At 40.7% G+C, this 18,665-nt stretch overlaps 1 protein-coding gene across 25 annotated transcripts in view; it reads left to right on the forward strand.

Moving 5' to 3' along the window:
* Positions 1-18,665, forward strand: part of rimbp2b (RIMS binding protein 2b) — a 99,447-nt gene that overhangs the window by 40,042 nt on the left and 40,740 nt on the right. For 24 of the 25 annotated variants that reach the window (XR_010095255.2, XM_065471826.1, XM_063489129.2 and 21 more), the window contains one exon: positions 17,328-17,411. The exons of the other annotated variant lie outside the window; for it this stretch is intronic. Coding sequence is in view for 22 of the 24 variants with exons in the window: in XM_065471826.1 (XP_065327898.1) it covers positions 17,328-17,411 (84 nt within the window). In the remaining 2 variants the exon portion in view is untranslated. The remainder of the gene's footprint in view (positions 1-17,327; positions 17,412-18,665) is intronic. 25 annotated transcript variants of the gene reach the window in all.

Raw genomic sequence — 18,665 nt, forward strand, 5'->3', positions numbered from 1 at the left:
GAAGTTATTGGTTTACCTTTTAGTAACATTTCAACAGTATAGCAACAGTTTCAAAATACTTAACCAGCAGATGGTTCTGGCTTTAAATTTAGCGTGCAGACAAGTGTGTGTTAGCATTAGCATTAGCTTATATTTGTGTATCAAACTGTTGTGAAAAAAACAGATATAAAGCTGCTGGTTATAACTTTGTATTTAACAAACAGACATGAGTATCTCTACTCCTCAGCACAAATGCAAAGATTGTAAGCTTAATTTGCAAACAGTTTCAGTTTCCCTTCAAGTTATAAGAACAGTAAGTAAATACCAACTAAAGTTTCTGTTTAATTGCCTGAAAATTAGAGCACATCGTAAGAACATGGGATTTGAACAGAAGTTGTGTTTCTCAAATTAAAAATGCATTAGTGACTGAGTGTGTCTGATTTGACTTCTGAACCTCAAATATCAACATTTAGCTAAGACTAAGGTGGTAAATGAGCCTTGGAAATATATTTGAAGTAGTTCAAAGTATTAATTAAATGAACAGAGATATCAGAGAACTGTTGACCCTATCAGACTCTCTTTCATATCTCCTCATACACACACGCAGTCTCACACACACACTTTTCATACTCCTCCTCTTGCTTCAATTTAAGATCAGATGGAGACGTTTCTGTGCCATTTCAGACTCCACAGAAAGTTTGTAGAGTAGTAAGATACACAGCTAAGTTCTGAATAAACTTGTATGTGTGAGTAGCTTTTGCAAAGCTGCTTCACTCCAGTTTCAAACAACAAAAAAATGCCCTGGCAGCACAAATGCCATGGTAACTGCTGAAAGCAGTTTAACATTTGCTCAAGTGTTCTCAGAGGAGAGATATCCTGTGTTATACAAAGGATACAGTATGGGTAATTTTGTGTACTCACTGATTGTTCTGGACTGCACTTTGATGGAAGCAACCATCAAACACCACACACTGTATTAACTGTTACTGTGTGCTCCAAGCTATTCATAGCAATCGTACAAACGTGTGAAAACCTTGACTTTTAGCTGACTCTAAGGCAGTAAATGTAGACAAAGATGTGTTAAAACTGCTTCTTTTTAAGGCATACTTTCAGCTCTATGGCAGGTTAATGTTATGTATCTTTACTAATGTTGGCAGCATTATTAAACTGTTTGTGTAATAGATAACAGAATTAACCTCACTCCTACTAAAACTTCATTGCAATGGAGTGAAGGAGTAGAGGGAAGCTCCTCTCAGGGAGAATGGTACTAGATTAGCGCCTTTACCCACTTGTCTATTTTGGACCACCTTAAGTGGCGTAGATAACTTTCCCAATACAAATAGCTACATTGGAGCCTTTTTTGTTTAGCTGAATACTCAAATTGGAGTTTATTGTGATAGAAATGGAGAGTCTCGTGATTGACAGGTTGGAGTGTTGTTTTTCTGCTGTTTATTCTGTCCCCTGTGTGAAGGAATCAAAGTCCTGACAGCCCCCCTCTGATCCCTGGATGAGGCCCAGCGAACATATTGACAATTGAGCCTCGTGCAGCAGCAGCAGCAGCAGCAACCATCTACTCCAGGCTCTTGTTTATATGCTAATGCTGGACTCACACAAGAGGCTTGTTTTCTGTTAAGCTGTTGGTTGTGCACAGCAGGCTTTACATCACTCTACACTACTATTCAGTTTGACAGAAACATCAACTGTGATGACGTTGGGTTTTTTTTTGTTGTTGTTATTGTCTAGGACATCAACAGCAAACAACAAAATTAGTTTGGGATGTGTAGTCCCCATAAATGGTGGATTTACAGAACTCCCCGCTTTAGTTATTCTCTTCTTTTTTTTTCCTAAATTGAGCCTGAGCAGGGACGCCTTCTCATTTGTTCCAAGCTACTATGACTGTGTGACCACAGCGTCTGCAAGTGTAGGAGGAATTAAGTTGTTTACTTCTTTTTAACATACGCCCATGTTTCTGTTGGTTCATTAAAAAAAAAAAACCCAGAAGATTTTTCTCGTTATAAAATGTAAAAATGAAAACAAATTAGGGACACACGTCACCTCAGAATGCTTGCATTTTCAAAAATGTGCGCATATAATTAAATTAAACATAGTTTACCATTTAAGGTTAATTTAACAGCCTGGAATAACACACATAACTTATCTAAGATAGAAAAATCACTGTGTAATATGTAAAGAGGAAGAAATATATTGAATTTGTGTTACATTTTATAAATGATGATGAAAATAATATTCCTTCTTATGCTGATTTTATTTATGCACGTTCTCTAAACCCATACTCTGTTGTAATTAGTAGTGAATATGACAGAAGGGTGTGTTGGAGAGGTGTAGATGGGAGGGCAGGCAGGGTGAAAAAGGATGCCGGGAGTGATATGCAACAGTGAAAGCAAAGGTTTTACAGAATGGTAGTGAGACAAGCTCTCCTATATAGGAAGTGAAGCTGCAGGCAGCTGATTTAAACACACTGACAGCTGCATCAGAAGTGACGAGGATGGACGAGATAGGACACAGTAGGAGAGGTGAGTTGTTTTGGACATGTGAGGACAAGAGTGAAGTTAAAGATGGAGCTGAAAACAGGAAGGTGGGAGGTGATGGTGGAGGTGGGGATGTACCTGTAATAAAAGCACCAAGAAAGTTAAAGATAAAGAAATGTATATATTTTTCAAGTGTATCACACTGGTACTGTATGTAAATGAATTCTCTATTTAACGTTATTTATAGTGCCAAATCACAATAACAGTCACCTCAAGGCGCTTTGTATTTTAAGGTCAAATATAAAGAAAACCCCAATAATCAAACCCTTTGAGAAAGCAATTGGAGACAGTGGGAAGGGAAAAACTTCCTTTTAACAGGAAGAAACCTGCTGCAGAATTAACCGTCTACCATCAGGAAGAGAGACAGGACAAAAGATAAGCTGTAGAAGAGAGCCAGAGATTATGAATAACTGAAGATTAAATACAGATAGATGGATTTTGACTTCGATACCAAGGAAAAAATGCAGAGCAATATAATGATGAAGGCTATTTTTCCAGCCTTTATGCATTAGTTTAGAATCTCTTCCATCTGCATTTCTGATGAAAGCTTAGCTTGATCACCATTGCAATAGGAACAACCATTGTAATCATCAAAGGGCTGCAGTGTAGGTAAAATGTCACGCTACTATGACGCAAAACAAATTTCCCTCCACACTGACAAATTACTTGTATATCTATTTGACACATCATGGTTTGTTTTCATTTGTTGGTGATGTCATGAATGTTCAGAGGGGGTGCCAGTATAGCTTACTTAGTAGAGCTGGTCACTTCTATGCCATAAGACTAATGCAGAGTGGCTGGGTTCAAATCTGCCCTGAGGGGGTTTACTGCATGTCTTTCTCCCAGTTTTCCTGTCTTCTCTACACTCTCCTATCAACAAGAATAAAAAGGCCAAAACATACATATATAGAAAGAAATGCTGATTAATGTTCACAGGGATTGAGGTCAAGTGACTTTGAGCACTGTGACTGTGCTCTTCAGGTAGTTTTTGCAAACTTTTGAGGTCTATCAGTAGTTTAGATTGTTTTTCCATAATCCACTGTGAAAAGCTGATGTATCATAAGTCGCTCAAAACCTTTAACCTCAGTTCTTGAGCTGAAATGGTTTAGAAAACCCTGCATGTCCTCAGAGGCCACTGCTGGATAACCCGCTTTAGAGGGTACTTTTCTTGAGTCTTGCATTTTTTTATTTATCACATTCTTTATTTGTGATGAAGTATTTTTCCTTGCACTCTGCGAACAAAGCTTGATTTATCGATCTTCTTACTGCGGGTAACATTTTGTCTGCTTCGTGCTCTGGATACAAGCGTGAGGTTGTTTGTTTGTTTTTTAATGAGCTGCTTAATTAAAAGACACCACTGACATGATAATTTTTGTATTCTCAAAAATGACTCAGATTGCTGGCTAACTATTGCTGTTTTGATTTATTCATTTATTACAAAGAACAAAAGATCAAAGGAGCATGATGTATATATGTAAATGTTAGTTCTTAGAGCAACAACACTAATCACATTCTCAGTGACATTTCCAGCCTTGTACTTGCTTGGTGCTAAGCAGCAGTTAGGAGTGCTAACGCACGCAGATAATAAAGTTTGATATTTGATACAATTTGATACAGCTTCACAGCACTGCTAACGTTGCTTTTACACACACACACACACACACACACACACACACACACACACACACACACACACACACACACACACACACACACAGTACTTTTACTAATCTACTTGATCTCTTTGGTCTTTTTCTTTAACTTATCACCTGCTCACTTTCTTAAAACTTAACTTACATAATTAGTCCACAAAAGCAAAGCGACTAGCAACTGAACTGAGTATAGTATCTGCCCAGTGCATGCATTATCCAGTTTCTGCATGTGACCACTGTGTTTGGCACTTGAACGCCGTAGGCAGCAGGTCCCCGTGTTTGCTGCTCAGGTTTGACGAGTAATTGGGTGCCCTGTATTCTGGCGCGTGATGGTTAGAAACTGTCCCCCAAATGGGGAAACAAGAGCGTCTGTTTTTGCTGCGATTGTGCCAGAATCCTGTGGGGTGAGAACCTCACTCTTTATCTCCTCCTGGGCACCACCTGTCTCCTATTACTGCACACAGGATCTCAGCCACAACCTAATGCAAAAACTGCTCACATCAGAGAGTCAGCACGGTTTTGCTGAGGCCAAAAGCCAAGTCAGACAGCTCACAGTAATCACTTCAGCAGAAAGTCAGTTCTTTTTGATACGTGCATTCAAAAGGAGATGGTTTTCTACATCAGACCTGGATGACCTTATCCCTCTCAATCTATGTTGTTCTTTTTTTTTTTAGCATTAAAGACACATTAATGAACACCTCTGTGGGTTCACAAGCTACTGATGAACTTTGATGGTAAGCTGAATGAGATATGTCAAAGCCTGTTGCTGTTAGAAAAAGCGCTCTGACAAATGGAAACAAGTATCAGAGGATGCATGCCTTCTCATGACTAGAAGGCATGCATGCGTACTGTATAAACTTTATTTTGCCAACACAAACACAAGTTTGTTTCCCCTTAACAAAGGATACAAAAGTGAAGTTGTACTCATTATATTGCTTTTGGAGTTTGGAGAGCTAACTAATTGGTCGCCAGCTGTTGAAATGTGGTTAATGAATGGAAAGGCAATGAAGAGCTGTACCCTGCATCCAGTACAGCTCCTCCCTGCAGGATGGAACAGCATATGTCTGTGTCTCTGGCACAGGATCAAAGGCACCTCAGCTGGTGACAGCCCTTTTGCCCATAACTATGTGAGCTCTAATTTTGCAGGGCAGGGAGACAGTTAAATTAGCGGAAACCAGTGTAGAAGCATCATTTAAGAGTTTATCACTACATTCTGCTGAAGTGACCTTTAAACTGAGCCAAACAAAAGGGGATGCGCCATCCGAGCCCGTGCTGGTCAGCGCGGGGTGTTGTTCAAAGTCTGCTGCCCTAATGCTGTGATTCACAGTATCACAACAGCATCCACACAGTGTTACTGCAGTCTGATAACGCAGAGGACATGTCGTAATCCAGTGGGTGGAAGAGGGAGGCCCTGTGGCCCTGTGACTCCTCGGTCATTTCAGCACATAAAATTATTAGACATAATTGTCACCACTGATGTTAAACGCTCCTATTTGTGCGCAGGTTTTAGATCTGAAGGATCACATACCTTGTAATTATCCATCTAAGTGTACCTTGACATTTCATAGGTCAGTGATTTTGTATTACCAGGGACACTAGGATAACAGTGGATCAGAACAAATAGGACAGCATGTAATATTTTGTGTTATAATCAGCTTATCTGGTCGGGGCCCAAGTGTGCAGACAAACAGGCAGCTTGGTTCGATGTGAATTAATTTGATCATGGCAGGTTTTGCGAGATTCTCGTTCTGTCGGCTTCTGACTGAGAGGGGCGCAGATGTAAGAGCACAGCTCCCCTTAGAAAGGGAGTGAGTGATTCTGACATAGTCATGACAGCATGAAGGAAAGGGCAGTAGCCTCTTTTTACCTCTTTTTATTTTACACAGAGATAAGGTTTTTTGGTATGTTTGGTGGTGTTGCTCTTGTTTGCCTTTTTGTACTTTTGTTGTAGCTAGATCCACTTTATAGCTGCTGAAATTTGTTTGCTGCTTTATTTAAACATAGGTATTTTTTGTTGTTTGTTTTTTCAAGCTGCCAATGACCTTTTCCTTTTCGTTTTTTTTTTTTTTTTTTTTTTTTTTTTTTAGATAATAATGGCTAAAATGAATGAAGAGAGCCCTCTGCTGTGGATAATGTGTTAGCTGCGCCTCGATAATACCTGGAGTTCCCGTGTGCACAGTTGCACGTATTAGTGTGCCTTGATTCATGGTTTATTTGTAGCCTGTGTTTGTTCCCCTGCTCAGTTTTCGATGTTGACACTGCCTCCCGAGGCTTTAATGCTTGTCTGGACCTCTCAGCCAACAGTCCATCATCACAGCAGCTAATCTACCTGCACGGTTACTGGCCACTCTAATTTGAGTGAGACGGCCATGACGCTGTTATTCATTTGCTTATTTATGCATCTTCATCTTGAGCAATGTGTTGGTACAGTTATGGAATTGCAGAATGACTTTAAAACAATTGTTCCATCCTCTAGCAGCAACATATTGACCTGAAAATGTTTGTAAGTCTTTTCAATAACCAGAACTAGCTATACAAGCATTGTTTGTTGAGTCCTTGTTTTTGAGCATTTAGCCTCTGTGTATCTATGTGACTAAGCCGGCTGTAAGCATTTGCATTGATTCCCATGGATCTCTGCAAAGTCTACTGGAATCTAATAAAAGAGAATAGAATAACAACACACAGCTCTGTCTTTGTAGTGCAGGGTCCCCAAGTCCATCTAAAGAAAATACCTCCTGCTCACAAATCACACTGTATGATGTGTCAGCGCAGTCTTCTCTGTGTAATTTCTCCATGCAATTTATGATAAATGTCTTTTGTTATATGGAGTTTAATGCTGTGCCATGAGTGATGAAGGTTACCATGTGAACTGAATGACAGTCTGCAGAAATTGTCCAGCAAATCCAGCTGGGTATGAGTAAGCCTCCGTGTCTGAGTGGGCAACAGCAATGGGCATCTAGCGTTTGTTTGGTTGCAGCAGTGCTCATCAGATCATCAGATGTTCTCTGTGGCCTTTAAGTCATCGAGACTGCCTCAGCTGCCAAAACATTAAAAAATAAAACCTGTTTATTTTCCCGTAATGCAGTAGTCTTTTTTTAAAAAAGAATGGATTATTAAATCCAGCATGGTCACATGGGAAATGAATAGATATCCGAGCAACTGATAGGACCCTCCATTATCTACGTAGGAGTGTGTTGTGTATGCATGAGTCATTGTTTAGTTTCCATTAAGACAGAAGTCTCATCTGACATGTTTTTGTTCATGCTGTGGGATTATCAGATTTTGCAGTCTTCTCTCGGAGCCTCTTATACACACAGAGCCTGTTTTTTGTCAAATTAGCCTCGTGTGCCAGTTACCTCACCTTAACAGATCCTAGTTTATCCTTTTTGTTCCTCTCGCTCGCCTCTCATCTGCACTCTCAATTCATCTTCTTGCTTTTTTCATTCATTATGATTCATTCTCCTGCCTTGCTTGCGTTATTTCACCTTCCACTCTTCGCCTTCCCCGTTTTTTGCTTGTTGGTGTTTGCGTGTTAGATATCAGCAGGCAGGTAAGGTAGCGATTGGTGGCTCAGCGAGGTCAGACCCCGGTGAAAGCGGCAGCTTCATTTCTGATTCTCCGGCACCCCAAGGCTCGTGTTTCATGGTGGTGAGTTAGAAAAAAAAAGGGATTGGGAAGGAAAGAAAGTGGAATTTAGACCAGCGCGCTGCTCCCGACACTACTGCATAGGTGTTTAATATGCCTGATAGCAGTAGCCTAGCTGAGGTGCCTCAATTCTATTTTTCATTTTGCCCATATTCCCCTCACATTCACATTTATATGTAGGCCTCACTGCCTGTACTCTGCACATTGCCACCTAAATTCATGTGGTTATTTAGAGTATTGCTATTTTATGTCCGTGTTTCGCTTAAATCTTTACAGTCGTGTCCATCTGTAAGTCTTTTTTTTTTTTTTTTTGTTAATGTGACATTCACTAACTTTCATATGGTAATAACAGCAGCATTTCTTTCACAGACTAATAGCAATAAAGCATTAAATGATGATATCCAGAAGGCCAAAGGTCAAGTCTGGACGGACGTATACGCAAACTAAAACTTGACCTGATGGCAGAGACTCACCGCTGTGAGGCAGGAATTCTGATTCCCTTTCATCTCACTTTTCACTCTACCTCCCTGGTCTGGGTCCAATTTCTTTTGCCCTGTGAGCATGTGTGCACGTCCACGTGTGTGTTTTGCAAGTGTGTGCGCATGTTGGCATGTTCTTGTTGACCTCCGGGAGCTACTCTTGTTTTTCCTGTAAATCTGTGATTCAGCATTCAGTCTGCATTTTACTGCACACAAACAAACATACACAGCGATACACACTTGCAGGTGCCAGATGAGTACAGTATTAGTGGAATGCAAGCATCTGTGCCTGCACACACAGACTTAAGCTGCAGGGGTTATGTAACTTACTCTGTCATTTCAAATGATTTAAAATCACAAGTCCTCGCTGTGCTGGACTAGATTACCGTGTTCTGGGCCAGGAGTAAGTGCAGTATCGTCGTGTACTAAATGATGCTAAGTAAAAGTTGTGTTTGCGTATCGGGTAACAGAGGGGAATCCTCTGTTAAAGACCTCGACATTCCTCCTGCTTCCTTGATGGCCTGACTTTTGGTTTGCAGCTCGGTTTGTCTGGGGAAAAAACAAAAACAATAAATGTGTCATAACAAGAACCTACGGTGACTGAGATTTAATGCCTGTGCCCCACCTCGTAAGTTAAAGATAATGGCTTTGCTGTGATTTCCGCTTTGTTTAAAGTGATCACTACATGCGGAAGATTATCTCATTGTGGATGTTGGATGCCCAGCTGTCAGCTGCATGTACTGTGCCATCCTCTGTCACTCGTGCCTCTTCCTAAAAACAAGCTTGGGGAGCACCAGTGGACTTGGATTAAAACCGGGAAGTTGTTTTTTGATGTCGGCGTGTCCGACTGTGGACTGTGGACACAATGTGGACATACAAAGCAGATGTGTTGCTGCACAGGCAGAGGGATATCCCTGGGAATTTTCTTAGATGGAACCAAATCTTTCCACTTTTTCTCACCTCACACGAGTGCACTAAAATGTTTGGTAGATACATGACCTGGGGGCACATGGGACTTGTATTTACTTATTAAAATTTGACTAAATCAGCACACTGTGCTCAGATTTCAAGGATAACCCTTCTAGCATGCAATTTGCCAGGTGCACTACTGAGATGCTGCAAGTGGAGCTTGTGCTCTAAGGTTTCTGTTCCAGGAGCACATTTACGTACACACAGACTCCTCCGACAGTAAGTGTTTCGGGGCGTACTCAAACAAGGACATTTCATAATCAAAGGGTACACTGCAAACCTCACGGTTAGGGATAAGTTTAAGTCGATTTTCACCCCTTTTACATATCGTTAGTCAACACAAGGCAAGGCATGAAAGGGAAAATGAGAGAGGGAAAAAGAGAAAGTAATGAGGTTACCTCTGCTCACTGGAGATTATACGCAGAGCTTTCCCAGCTCCGAAGATCAGAAGACGAAACACAGAGAACAGGATGGGGGAAGCCTCCTGTGTTAATTAGTCATTTCAGGAATAATACGGTAGCATGTGAGCCTTATTTTGTGGAGATGTTGCTGTGCAGTGCAGTGGAGTGGAGTCAGCAGCAAAAGAAATGAAATAGTTATAGTATATAAGCCACATGCTGCGGTTGTGTCGGCCCGGGGGGAACTCTTCATGGTGCTGAGCACAGACTGCTGTATTCAGGGCTGGCAGTAGAGACTGTACTAAATGCTAATGAGAGCATGTGAAGGTGCTCTTCATATACATTTCTAATATCAACAATGAAACATTTCTAATGTTTACTGTCCTATTTGCTAATTAGCATTAATATAGCAGTTTTGTTACTATTGTTATAATGTTGTTATAATCTGATATAATAGAAACAGGCGCTGCCTTGATGGATTCACAGTCAGTAGACCTAATTTAAATGAAGGAAGGGAACGTGAAGGTCTTTTTCACATTTCATCACAGTCCATTTTATGTTATTGAGACCTTGTGATCGCAGAAGACTTTAGGCTTCGCTGGCTGGGAACATTGAATACTGTACAAATTTCTGTGATAATCCATAATATATACTTGAAAATTGTATGGATTAACCTTAAAGTTGGTGAGAGTAGACGAAAAAACAGAAGATCAATATTGTTCTTTCTCTGGAGAACACAAACCATCCAGTACAACATGTTTAAAAGCCATGCAGTGTGTCATAGAAGTAAATCTAATGTAATTTAATATAATCAAGATATGCGTGTAATGATTAACTTCAGTCCTGGTTACTGTGCCGCTGATTTGTTTTTGTTTTTCCCTTTAAATTGGTTGAAGTTAACAAAAAATGCACACAAGCTGCACATACCTACAGTGAAAGGGTGTGACTTTGTCAAACTCAGTGGCTGAGGAGAGTCTGAAATAAAAGATGATCACATCTGAGAATCTGGACAGTTGTGGCTGATTAATTTTCTATTGATTTGCTTTATCAGTCATACTTAAGTTCACTTTATACACTTTCATCCTTTTCTTTTTCAGCCATTCTGTTGTAGATTTGCTGCTGTGCTTGTGATCATTGTTGTGTTGCATGACCCAGTTTAAACCAAACTTTAGATGATATGCTGTGTAATTTTTAAACACACAGCATATCAGCACATATTAGGATTGGCCGAATGGACGAATATATTGACTATCAATCATTTTTACAAGGGCGATTTATTTATTTATTGGCCCATGAGTAAGTTTGCTAATAATGATGGAGCTTATAGAAGCAGTCAACAGAAAAAAACAAAACACAAAATAGCGCTGTTTTAACAGCACCCTCTTTCATCTGCAAGCAAATGCACCCTCCTCTGAGTGCACCCAAATGCTTGTTGATGGAGCTGCATAAGCTGGTGATAGCCTAGCATACTCACTGGTGGACACGTACATGCTTGTGCAAGTTAGTCGTGTTTGAGTACTTTGCCCGCACTATATGTGTACACAAGCGGCACACCGCTTTGGTTACATCCTCAGGCTTACCTCTTTTCATCTGGCTTAAAGCCAAACTGTATATGCGCCCTCTAGGTGCAATCTTTGAGAAATACAATATCGCTTTTCACTGTTATGCTGACGATATACAGATCTACTTTGAACTAGCTGATGATCCTGCTCTGTCTCTGCACTGCTTTCAAGAGTGCATGTGTGAGGTCAAAGAATGGCTCTTAGGAAACTCTCTTAACTTAAATGATAAGAAAAATGAAATCGTGGTATTTGATAGTAATATTCCTCGCAGACAACTTCATGATGCCTTTGGTTCCCTTGCCAGCTCCCTCTCTGACACTGTTAGCAATTTGGGCATGTTGCTGGATAGCTCTTTTAAATTTGATAAACAAGTGTCCGCTGTAGTTAGATCTAGTTTCTACCAAGCGCGTCTCATTTCTAAGGCTAGGCATTATGTTCCGCATAAGGACCTGGAAAAGCTTGTTCAAGCCTTTGTGAACTCTAGGCTGGACTACTGCAGCTCCCTTTATTTCGGTCTTTATTCTGCCCTTCTTCATAGACTGCAAACTGTTCAAAATGTGGCCTTCTGACCGGAACTGGGAGGTTTGCCTCTATTACCCCTGTTCTAGCTGACCTGCACTGGCTACCCATTAAATACCGCATCCAATTTAAAATACTGCTGCTTACTTTTAAAATGATCAACAACACAGCCCCAAGCTACCTTAGACCGTACAATCCCGCTAGAGCACTAAGATCGTCTACTCAGTTACTCCTGGTGCAGCCAAGATCTCCGCTGAAGTCTAGAGGTGACCGTGCGTTTGCCTTGGCTGCACCTGATTTATGGAATAACCTTCCTATTGCTATCCGCGTGTCTGATTCTATCCAATCATTTAAATCACGGTTAAAAACCTATTTATTTAACCTTGCCTTTCCTGCTCGTTAATGCCTGTATCTGATCCCTAGACTTACTCTGTTTTACCTTTTATACATATCTTTTATGGCTTTGTGCTTTTAACATGTTTTACTTGATATGCATTTTATGCTATTCCTGTGTATTAGTGACACTGACCTGTTAGCATACGTGGTACTTTGTTATGGTCCTATAATATAATATTTATAATATTTATGTAAATAAAGTTGTGTATTGTATTGTATAAATCCCAAATTGGCAACTTTATATTTTTTTAGTGCTGTCAGGGTTAACGCGCCGTCATCACGACTAACGTGATTAACAATTAACCCATCTGGAGCGCAGACTGAGTCAAAATTCCTGAAATGTCTCTGGAAAGACATGAAACTTTGGACAAACATTTCGCGCGGTTTGTCCAAAGTTTGTTCATTCTCTGCTCCAGATGAGTTGCGTTAATCGGGATGACCACGTTAACGCTGACAGCCCTAATTTTTGGGGGAAATTACTTCGTCCATGTTTGGACTTCTTCTGTGTTGTAAACTCGTCACCTTTCCAAACAAGCCACACATCGTCAGTCTTTATCTAATTGTACTGTCGTGAACTTTGGCATTTAACATGCTAACTGAGGCCTGTAGAGTCAGAGATATAGCTCTTGGGTTGTTGCGGTTTCTCTGGGGATTGCTCGATCTGACCTTGGGGTGAATTTGCGGGGACGTCCGCTCCTGGGAAGACCAGCAACTGACTTAAATGTTTTACACCAGTGAATAATCTTGCTTCCTGTAGCCTGATGGCATTTAAACTATTTTCCCTTATAATCCTTCCCACACTGTTGGGCCTCTTTCCTCTTTGGCATTATGTTTACACACACCTGAATGCTCCAGACCAGCAAGCTGCCAAAACTTCTGTTTTTATAGAGGTGCTCACACTTGCTGATCATCAGTTACTCAACTGTATTTGATTATCAGCACCTGGCTGCTACTTATCCTCTTAATTCCTATGGAAGCAGTAATGGTGTACTTAGTTTTTTGCTCACTGCTTCTGCACTATGGCTTAATTTTTGTTTTGCATGTTTTATAATTCATCTGAGGTTGTAGTTACCTGATTTTGTATGCAAAAACCTTAAAATTTGAATTGTAGTATATCCGACACACGTAGAGTAGTGAATGCACCTCTTTTGTGCATGCATTTGCATTAGTGCCACTGAGGCACAAATGCTAGACACAACCTAAGGGAATGGTCTTTCTCATCTATCTTCATCTGCTGTGCAGTAAACGCCTCTTCACTTATACAGGAGCTCATTACTCACAGTGGCAGCCATTTGAATCTTTTATCAGAGGGATTTTTAATTGAACACTGGCAAATGTGCTCCAAACAAATGGGCTTTAGCGAGCCTGCGAGCTGTGTGTTTGTGTGCGTGCGAGTGAAATATTCATCTGGCGAGTTTGTGCAACGCCGTAGCCGTCTGGTTCTGCAAAGTGTACACATTAGATACCAGCCCACATGGGAGATGGCGAGCTGTCTGTAAAAATCGTGTGTGATTCACTCACAGGGAATCATTTCTAGAGTATAAAAGAAATGCGTAGAAGAACTCTGGAGTTTTAGGGCCTTAAAGTCCCGGAAAAACACCTGCAGCAGATAATCAATCCCACCTGAACAAGTGAATGAAACTACTTTCTGTTCTTGTTATTTTAAAGATCAGCAGTATTTCCCCCTATTTGGAATCAATACACATCACATTTGATTGAGTAAAATTTAGCTGTTAGTGAAGAGTTGGCAAAACCTAATCATACTGTTGCCTCTTTTATTCTCAGCCATGAATCATTAGTTAAACTTAAAAACAAACTGATAAGACTCATATCCACAGCCATACTTTTATTTTAGCTCCTATCTTCTCCTTATTTAGGACTTAATCATGAACTCTATGCTTGAAATGGGGTTCATCTTCCATTTCTTTCCATTCACACAACTGCTAAATCATTTGAAATCCTGGGTGCACACTTGCATGTTGACTTCAGCTATTGGACCCACCATCACGGATAAGTGGTCGAAGATTTAACCAGTAATCTGATGCTTTCCTGGGGTGAAATGCCACAAGGTTATGGGTTACAAAAGGGTCAGAGCTTGTTCATCCTCCTCCTCATCTTGTTCTCTGACCCTGTTGCTCACTGTCTTATTAAATACAGTCAGAACGACAGCAGGTCAGGAGGGCAGCAGTAACAAAAATGCCTTCAATGGATATATTCAAGCTCAAAGCAGCCTGTGAGCTTTGCTATGATGAAGCAAACATTCGTGCATTCTCACATTTTAGTCTCGCTCAGAAGCGTGTGATGCTGCCCGTGTGTGTGCGTGAGTGTGTGATATAGAGCTATGATAATTTTGTATGTTCTGATTAGTTTTTATTTTATTTCATTCTGACCTTTTGTTTTTAATTCAGTTTAGGTTTAATTTAGTTTTCATTAGTTTATGTGTTACCTTTAGTCTTTCTGGTTATTAATCTATGGCGAGGATATGTGAGAGGCAAGATTTAGGAAAATAAGCACAGGTACTACAATAAAAACACAGAACTTTTTGAAAACTGTTGACTCAAACACACTCACCAGTGCCTCATTATTCAAGGTAAAATTTTCACTTAAACAACAGATGCTGTTTTATTTTCTCTCTTTCTTTCTCACAGGTATAATTTTTATTTTATTTTTTAGTTAACTATTTTATTTTTTAGCTAACTAAAATGTTTTGCCACATCTTATTTTGGTGTTTAGCTTATTTTAGTTAACGATGACGACCTCGGTGTGGTCGCACGCATCCATCCACAGCAGCGATGTTCCTCCTTCAAAGCTCAGTGATCTGGTAAACAGAGGATCTGGGTGATGACGTAAAGCTGGCGTGTATTTTGGACCGTAAGAGTAGCCATGCATTACACTGATATCCAGTAAAAAATACTGTGGGTACTCTCGTGACTATAGAAGGCATCCAAGCTTCCCGGCTAAGGTCGCCATGGTGTTGAAGTGAAGGCACACAAATGAGACTAAACACACCGGCAGCCTTGATAAGGATATCCCGTTTCTCTCTGTGCGCCCCTACTGAGAAGCGAGCGGAGACGAGTTCTCTGAACAACACTGTTAGTCTGAGTAATTGACTGCGCCAGACTTTAGTCATGTTTTGGCTCAAATTGCACATTGTGAAGAAAGTTGAATTTCTTTTCATTGTAATTCCAGCTAATGCACTGTTCGGCTCTCAGCCTAATGGAAACACAACAAGCACTCGGATCATTTGGAGAAAATATTAGGCATTAGTTGAAAACATGTTCAACCTTTTATTTCCCCGATCAAACAGGGGATGCAGTCTACCATACAGGTATACAGTATTTAATTGCAATAATTGGGGCTTAATTTCAGTGCAAGTCTTAGTGCTAGGTCACATCAGTGCCTTTTTCCAAGAAAACCCTTAAGCTGTAGTAACGGATCAAATAAAGTCTCCTTATTTCTTTAGTAAACGTGAGTATGTCAGAAAATTCATATTGGGGAAAAAAAGGATATAGCATGAACAGAAAGTTGCCCTTTCCCTAAAGGTTAATCTGGATTTCCTACATATTGTCACGTCTGTTTTGTCTTAGTTAAACCAGAACTCACAATAGCAGGGCCGTCTAAACGGAACATGGCCGTAAGTAATGTTACCAATTACACCTGTGTTTATCCTGCGAAGGAAGGTCAGCAACGCCGCTCTGCAGACGGGCTGTGCTGTGCATGCTGTGGTGTGTTTAGGGGTCCGCTGAGACCCTGAAGCACAACACAGCACTCATTATAGTTATTAGTTACACCTGTTCTGATTCTGCTATGGTACGCAGAAGCTTCTGCTGGAAAGCTGGTCAATAGACTCAACAATTACCAATATTTAAAAAATAGGAAAAATATAATGGCTTATAGATTCACAGTCTGCTTTAGCTCCTGCCTGTCTCAAAGACAGGTTTCATTGCTGTACCATTAATGATGGCTTTTGACACTTAAGTGCATATCAATAAACACCTGGTTTGACGACCTTCTGGGTTTTTCCAAGGGTTGCTTCCACATCTAACTCACAGCTGCTCATTTTGTTCTATAGGCAGACATGAAGTATGACAGAACCAGCTTAGTTCAGAAAAGAGCTGGAATAAAGAGCTTGCTTGCTGTCTTGTTGATCCAGGTCAGGATAGTCTTAGGAGCTTAAAAAGAAAGCGGCTGGACTTCTTTAAGTTTAAGGCATTTCACCTCTTATCCAAGGGGCTTCTTCTTTGTAGCTCTAAAATCAAACGGTGGAGAGTCCCAGGTATTTAAACCCTAGAAGGGGTTGTCCCTCGCATCAGGTGACCTCAGTACTTCACATCATAGGGTGGGGCAAAGTCTCACAGTGGTTTCACCCAAAACCTCTGGTAGTAATGACCCAAGCACATAGTTAACAGTGGGTCAATGACCACATGTTTGAGGGACAACCCCCACTAGGGTTAAAATACCTCAGACTCTTCACCTTTATGTTTCAGGCCTGAATAAGCCTTGTGGATGGATGGGGAATTTAGTCGCTTTCTTTTTAAGCTGATAGGAGCTGTTAGGAGTTGTTTTCTTGGTATTTCACTCCACCATTAGATAAAACCACTTCAAGCCTTTACATTAAACATTTCACCACGTTTTCAAAATCTTCATTCCATATTTAGCGATGAGGCGAACAAACTCCCGTCGCAGATCGTTAACTTATGTGTGTTGAATATGACACGTAAAATCAAATGCAAATGGCGACCCAAGCATCACCACTGAGACTGTGCTGACATTTAGTTTAAAGCACCTCTGTGTGCAGCTTCTCATAGGTGTAGGAAGGTCTAACCCCGCTTTTATTTGCAGAAGTTTTAAGCAGATTTTGGTTTGATCTTTTTCACGATAGTATTCATTAGGGGCCACACTCCCTCTATCCACATTTTTTGAACCTCTCATTTCGAAGCATTTCAGCCCGTTTCCCTGACATTGAAACATTTGTAATCTCTAGCAGATAATCTCTGCAAATCTCACCCATGTACAATTCATATACACACAAACCCCCGACACATGCACTCGCACACCTAAATGCTGAAAAGCCTCAGCTCAGTCTCTTCCTGTTTAGTTTCACTGAGTCCTCTCAGGAAGCTTCTGTTCCTGACAAACCAAAGCAGCTGTCCTCTGCTTTTTTTCCCCATCTCCCCAGGAGACTGAGATCAGCACCAGAAGGAAGGAGTGTGAAGCGCTTGATGCAGAGGTGAAGAAAAAGAATCAAACATGTCAGACTTTGGTAAGTGCCCCAAGAATATACTTTGGCCTCTGAATGAAAAGGATGGAGGCTAAAATTGATTTGTACCCTGAGAGCTTTGCCTTCTATCATCACACACAAGCCTCCCTTGAGAAAACGAGTGGCAGTGATAGCATGGTTCCCTGGCAGTGACTGAAATGAAAAAAAAAAATTGGAACAATTAATTGCAGGGTGCAGTATCTGTGGGTTGGGTTTTGTTGGCATGGGGACCACATTTGAGAATGAGCGTTGCACATTGCTGTAGTAATTACTTGTTGTGAGTGATCGTGCACAAACCGAAGAAATGCTGCGCATCTTGTGCAGTAGTATCTTCACGCTGTGGCTTTATTGGCTTCTTTTGTATACGCAGTCGCTCGGTACAACATAGCTGTGATGTAAGTGAACAGAGGTACACAGCGCTGTGTGTGTGGTCACAACTGCGAAAGGTCAGAGATATGTTACACAACTCTTTTTCACTTGGTGGTTCTTTAAGGACATTTTTTCATAATGCCCCAGAAATGTCACTCTGCTTCCCGCTGGAGTGGCCTTGACTCAGGACAAAAGGTAAAGAGAAGAAAAAGGGAAACAGACGGGCTCTGCTGATTAGTAAAAAACCAAACAAACGAAAAAACTACACATTTAATCTTATTATACTGGATTCATCTTATTTTAATCTCATGATATGACAGAATAAGTCAGTTTTGTTGGTTAGTAGAAGTTATATAGAGAGGCTTTCTATTAAAACAAACACAGTGTACCTTTACTTTAGCAATGCTGGCATTCAAATGTGGTGCTGATGTCTTAAATTAAGTCTCGAAGGTTAATTTTTTTTTTTTTTCTGTTAAGAGCCACTCTGTCGGAGAAAAGCGAGTCGAATTCCTCTGACTGTGTGCAGTGTTGGAGGGTGAGGCAGATCACACAAGACAGCGTTTTTAATTTTACTGTTTGGTGGTGTTGGGAGGGGTGGGAGTGGTGGGATTTGCCATTGAGGCCAGGCTAAATGCCAAATGTGATAAAATAACCAGTGACCAGCAAAGGCAATAATTACCCTGCTATTATTTATTTATTTAACTGGAGAAACATTCTGTACCTGAGACAGGAGGGGTGCTCACGGCTTCTCGCAGCAAGGACGTGTAGACGAGTTGATGGTACCAAGCCAGAATGACTAATCAGTTTGTTTCACAGTGTGCCAAAGCTGGAGATGCTTCTGTCCATTAAAGTTGAGTTTGAGAGAGAGCAAAGATTTCTGCTATGATG

This window comes from Pelmatolapia mariae, linkage group LG12 (assembly GCF_036321145.2).
Source record: "Pelmatolapia mariae isolate MD_Pm_ZW linkage group LG12, Pm_UMD_F_2, whole genome shotgun sequence".
Lineage (NCBI taxonomy): Eukaryota > Metazoa > Chordata > Actinopteri > Cichliformes > Cichlidae > Pelmatolapia > Pelmatolapia mariae.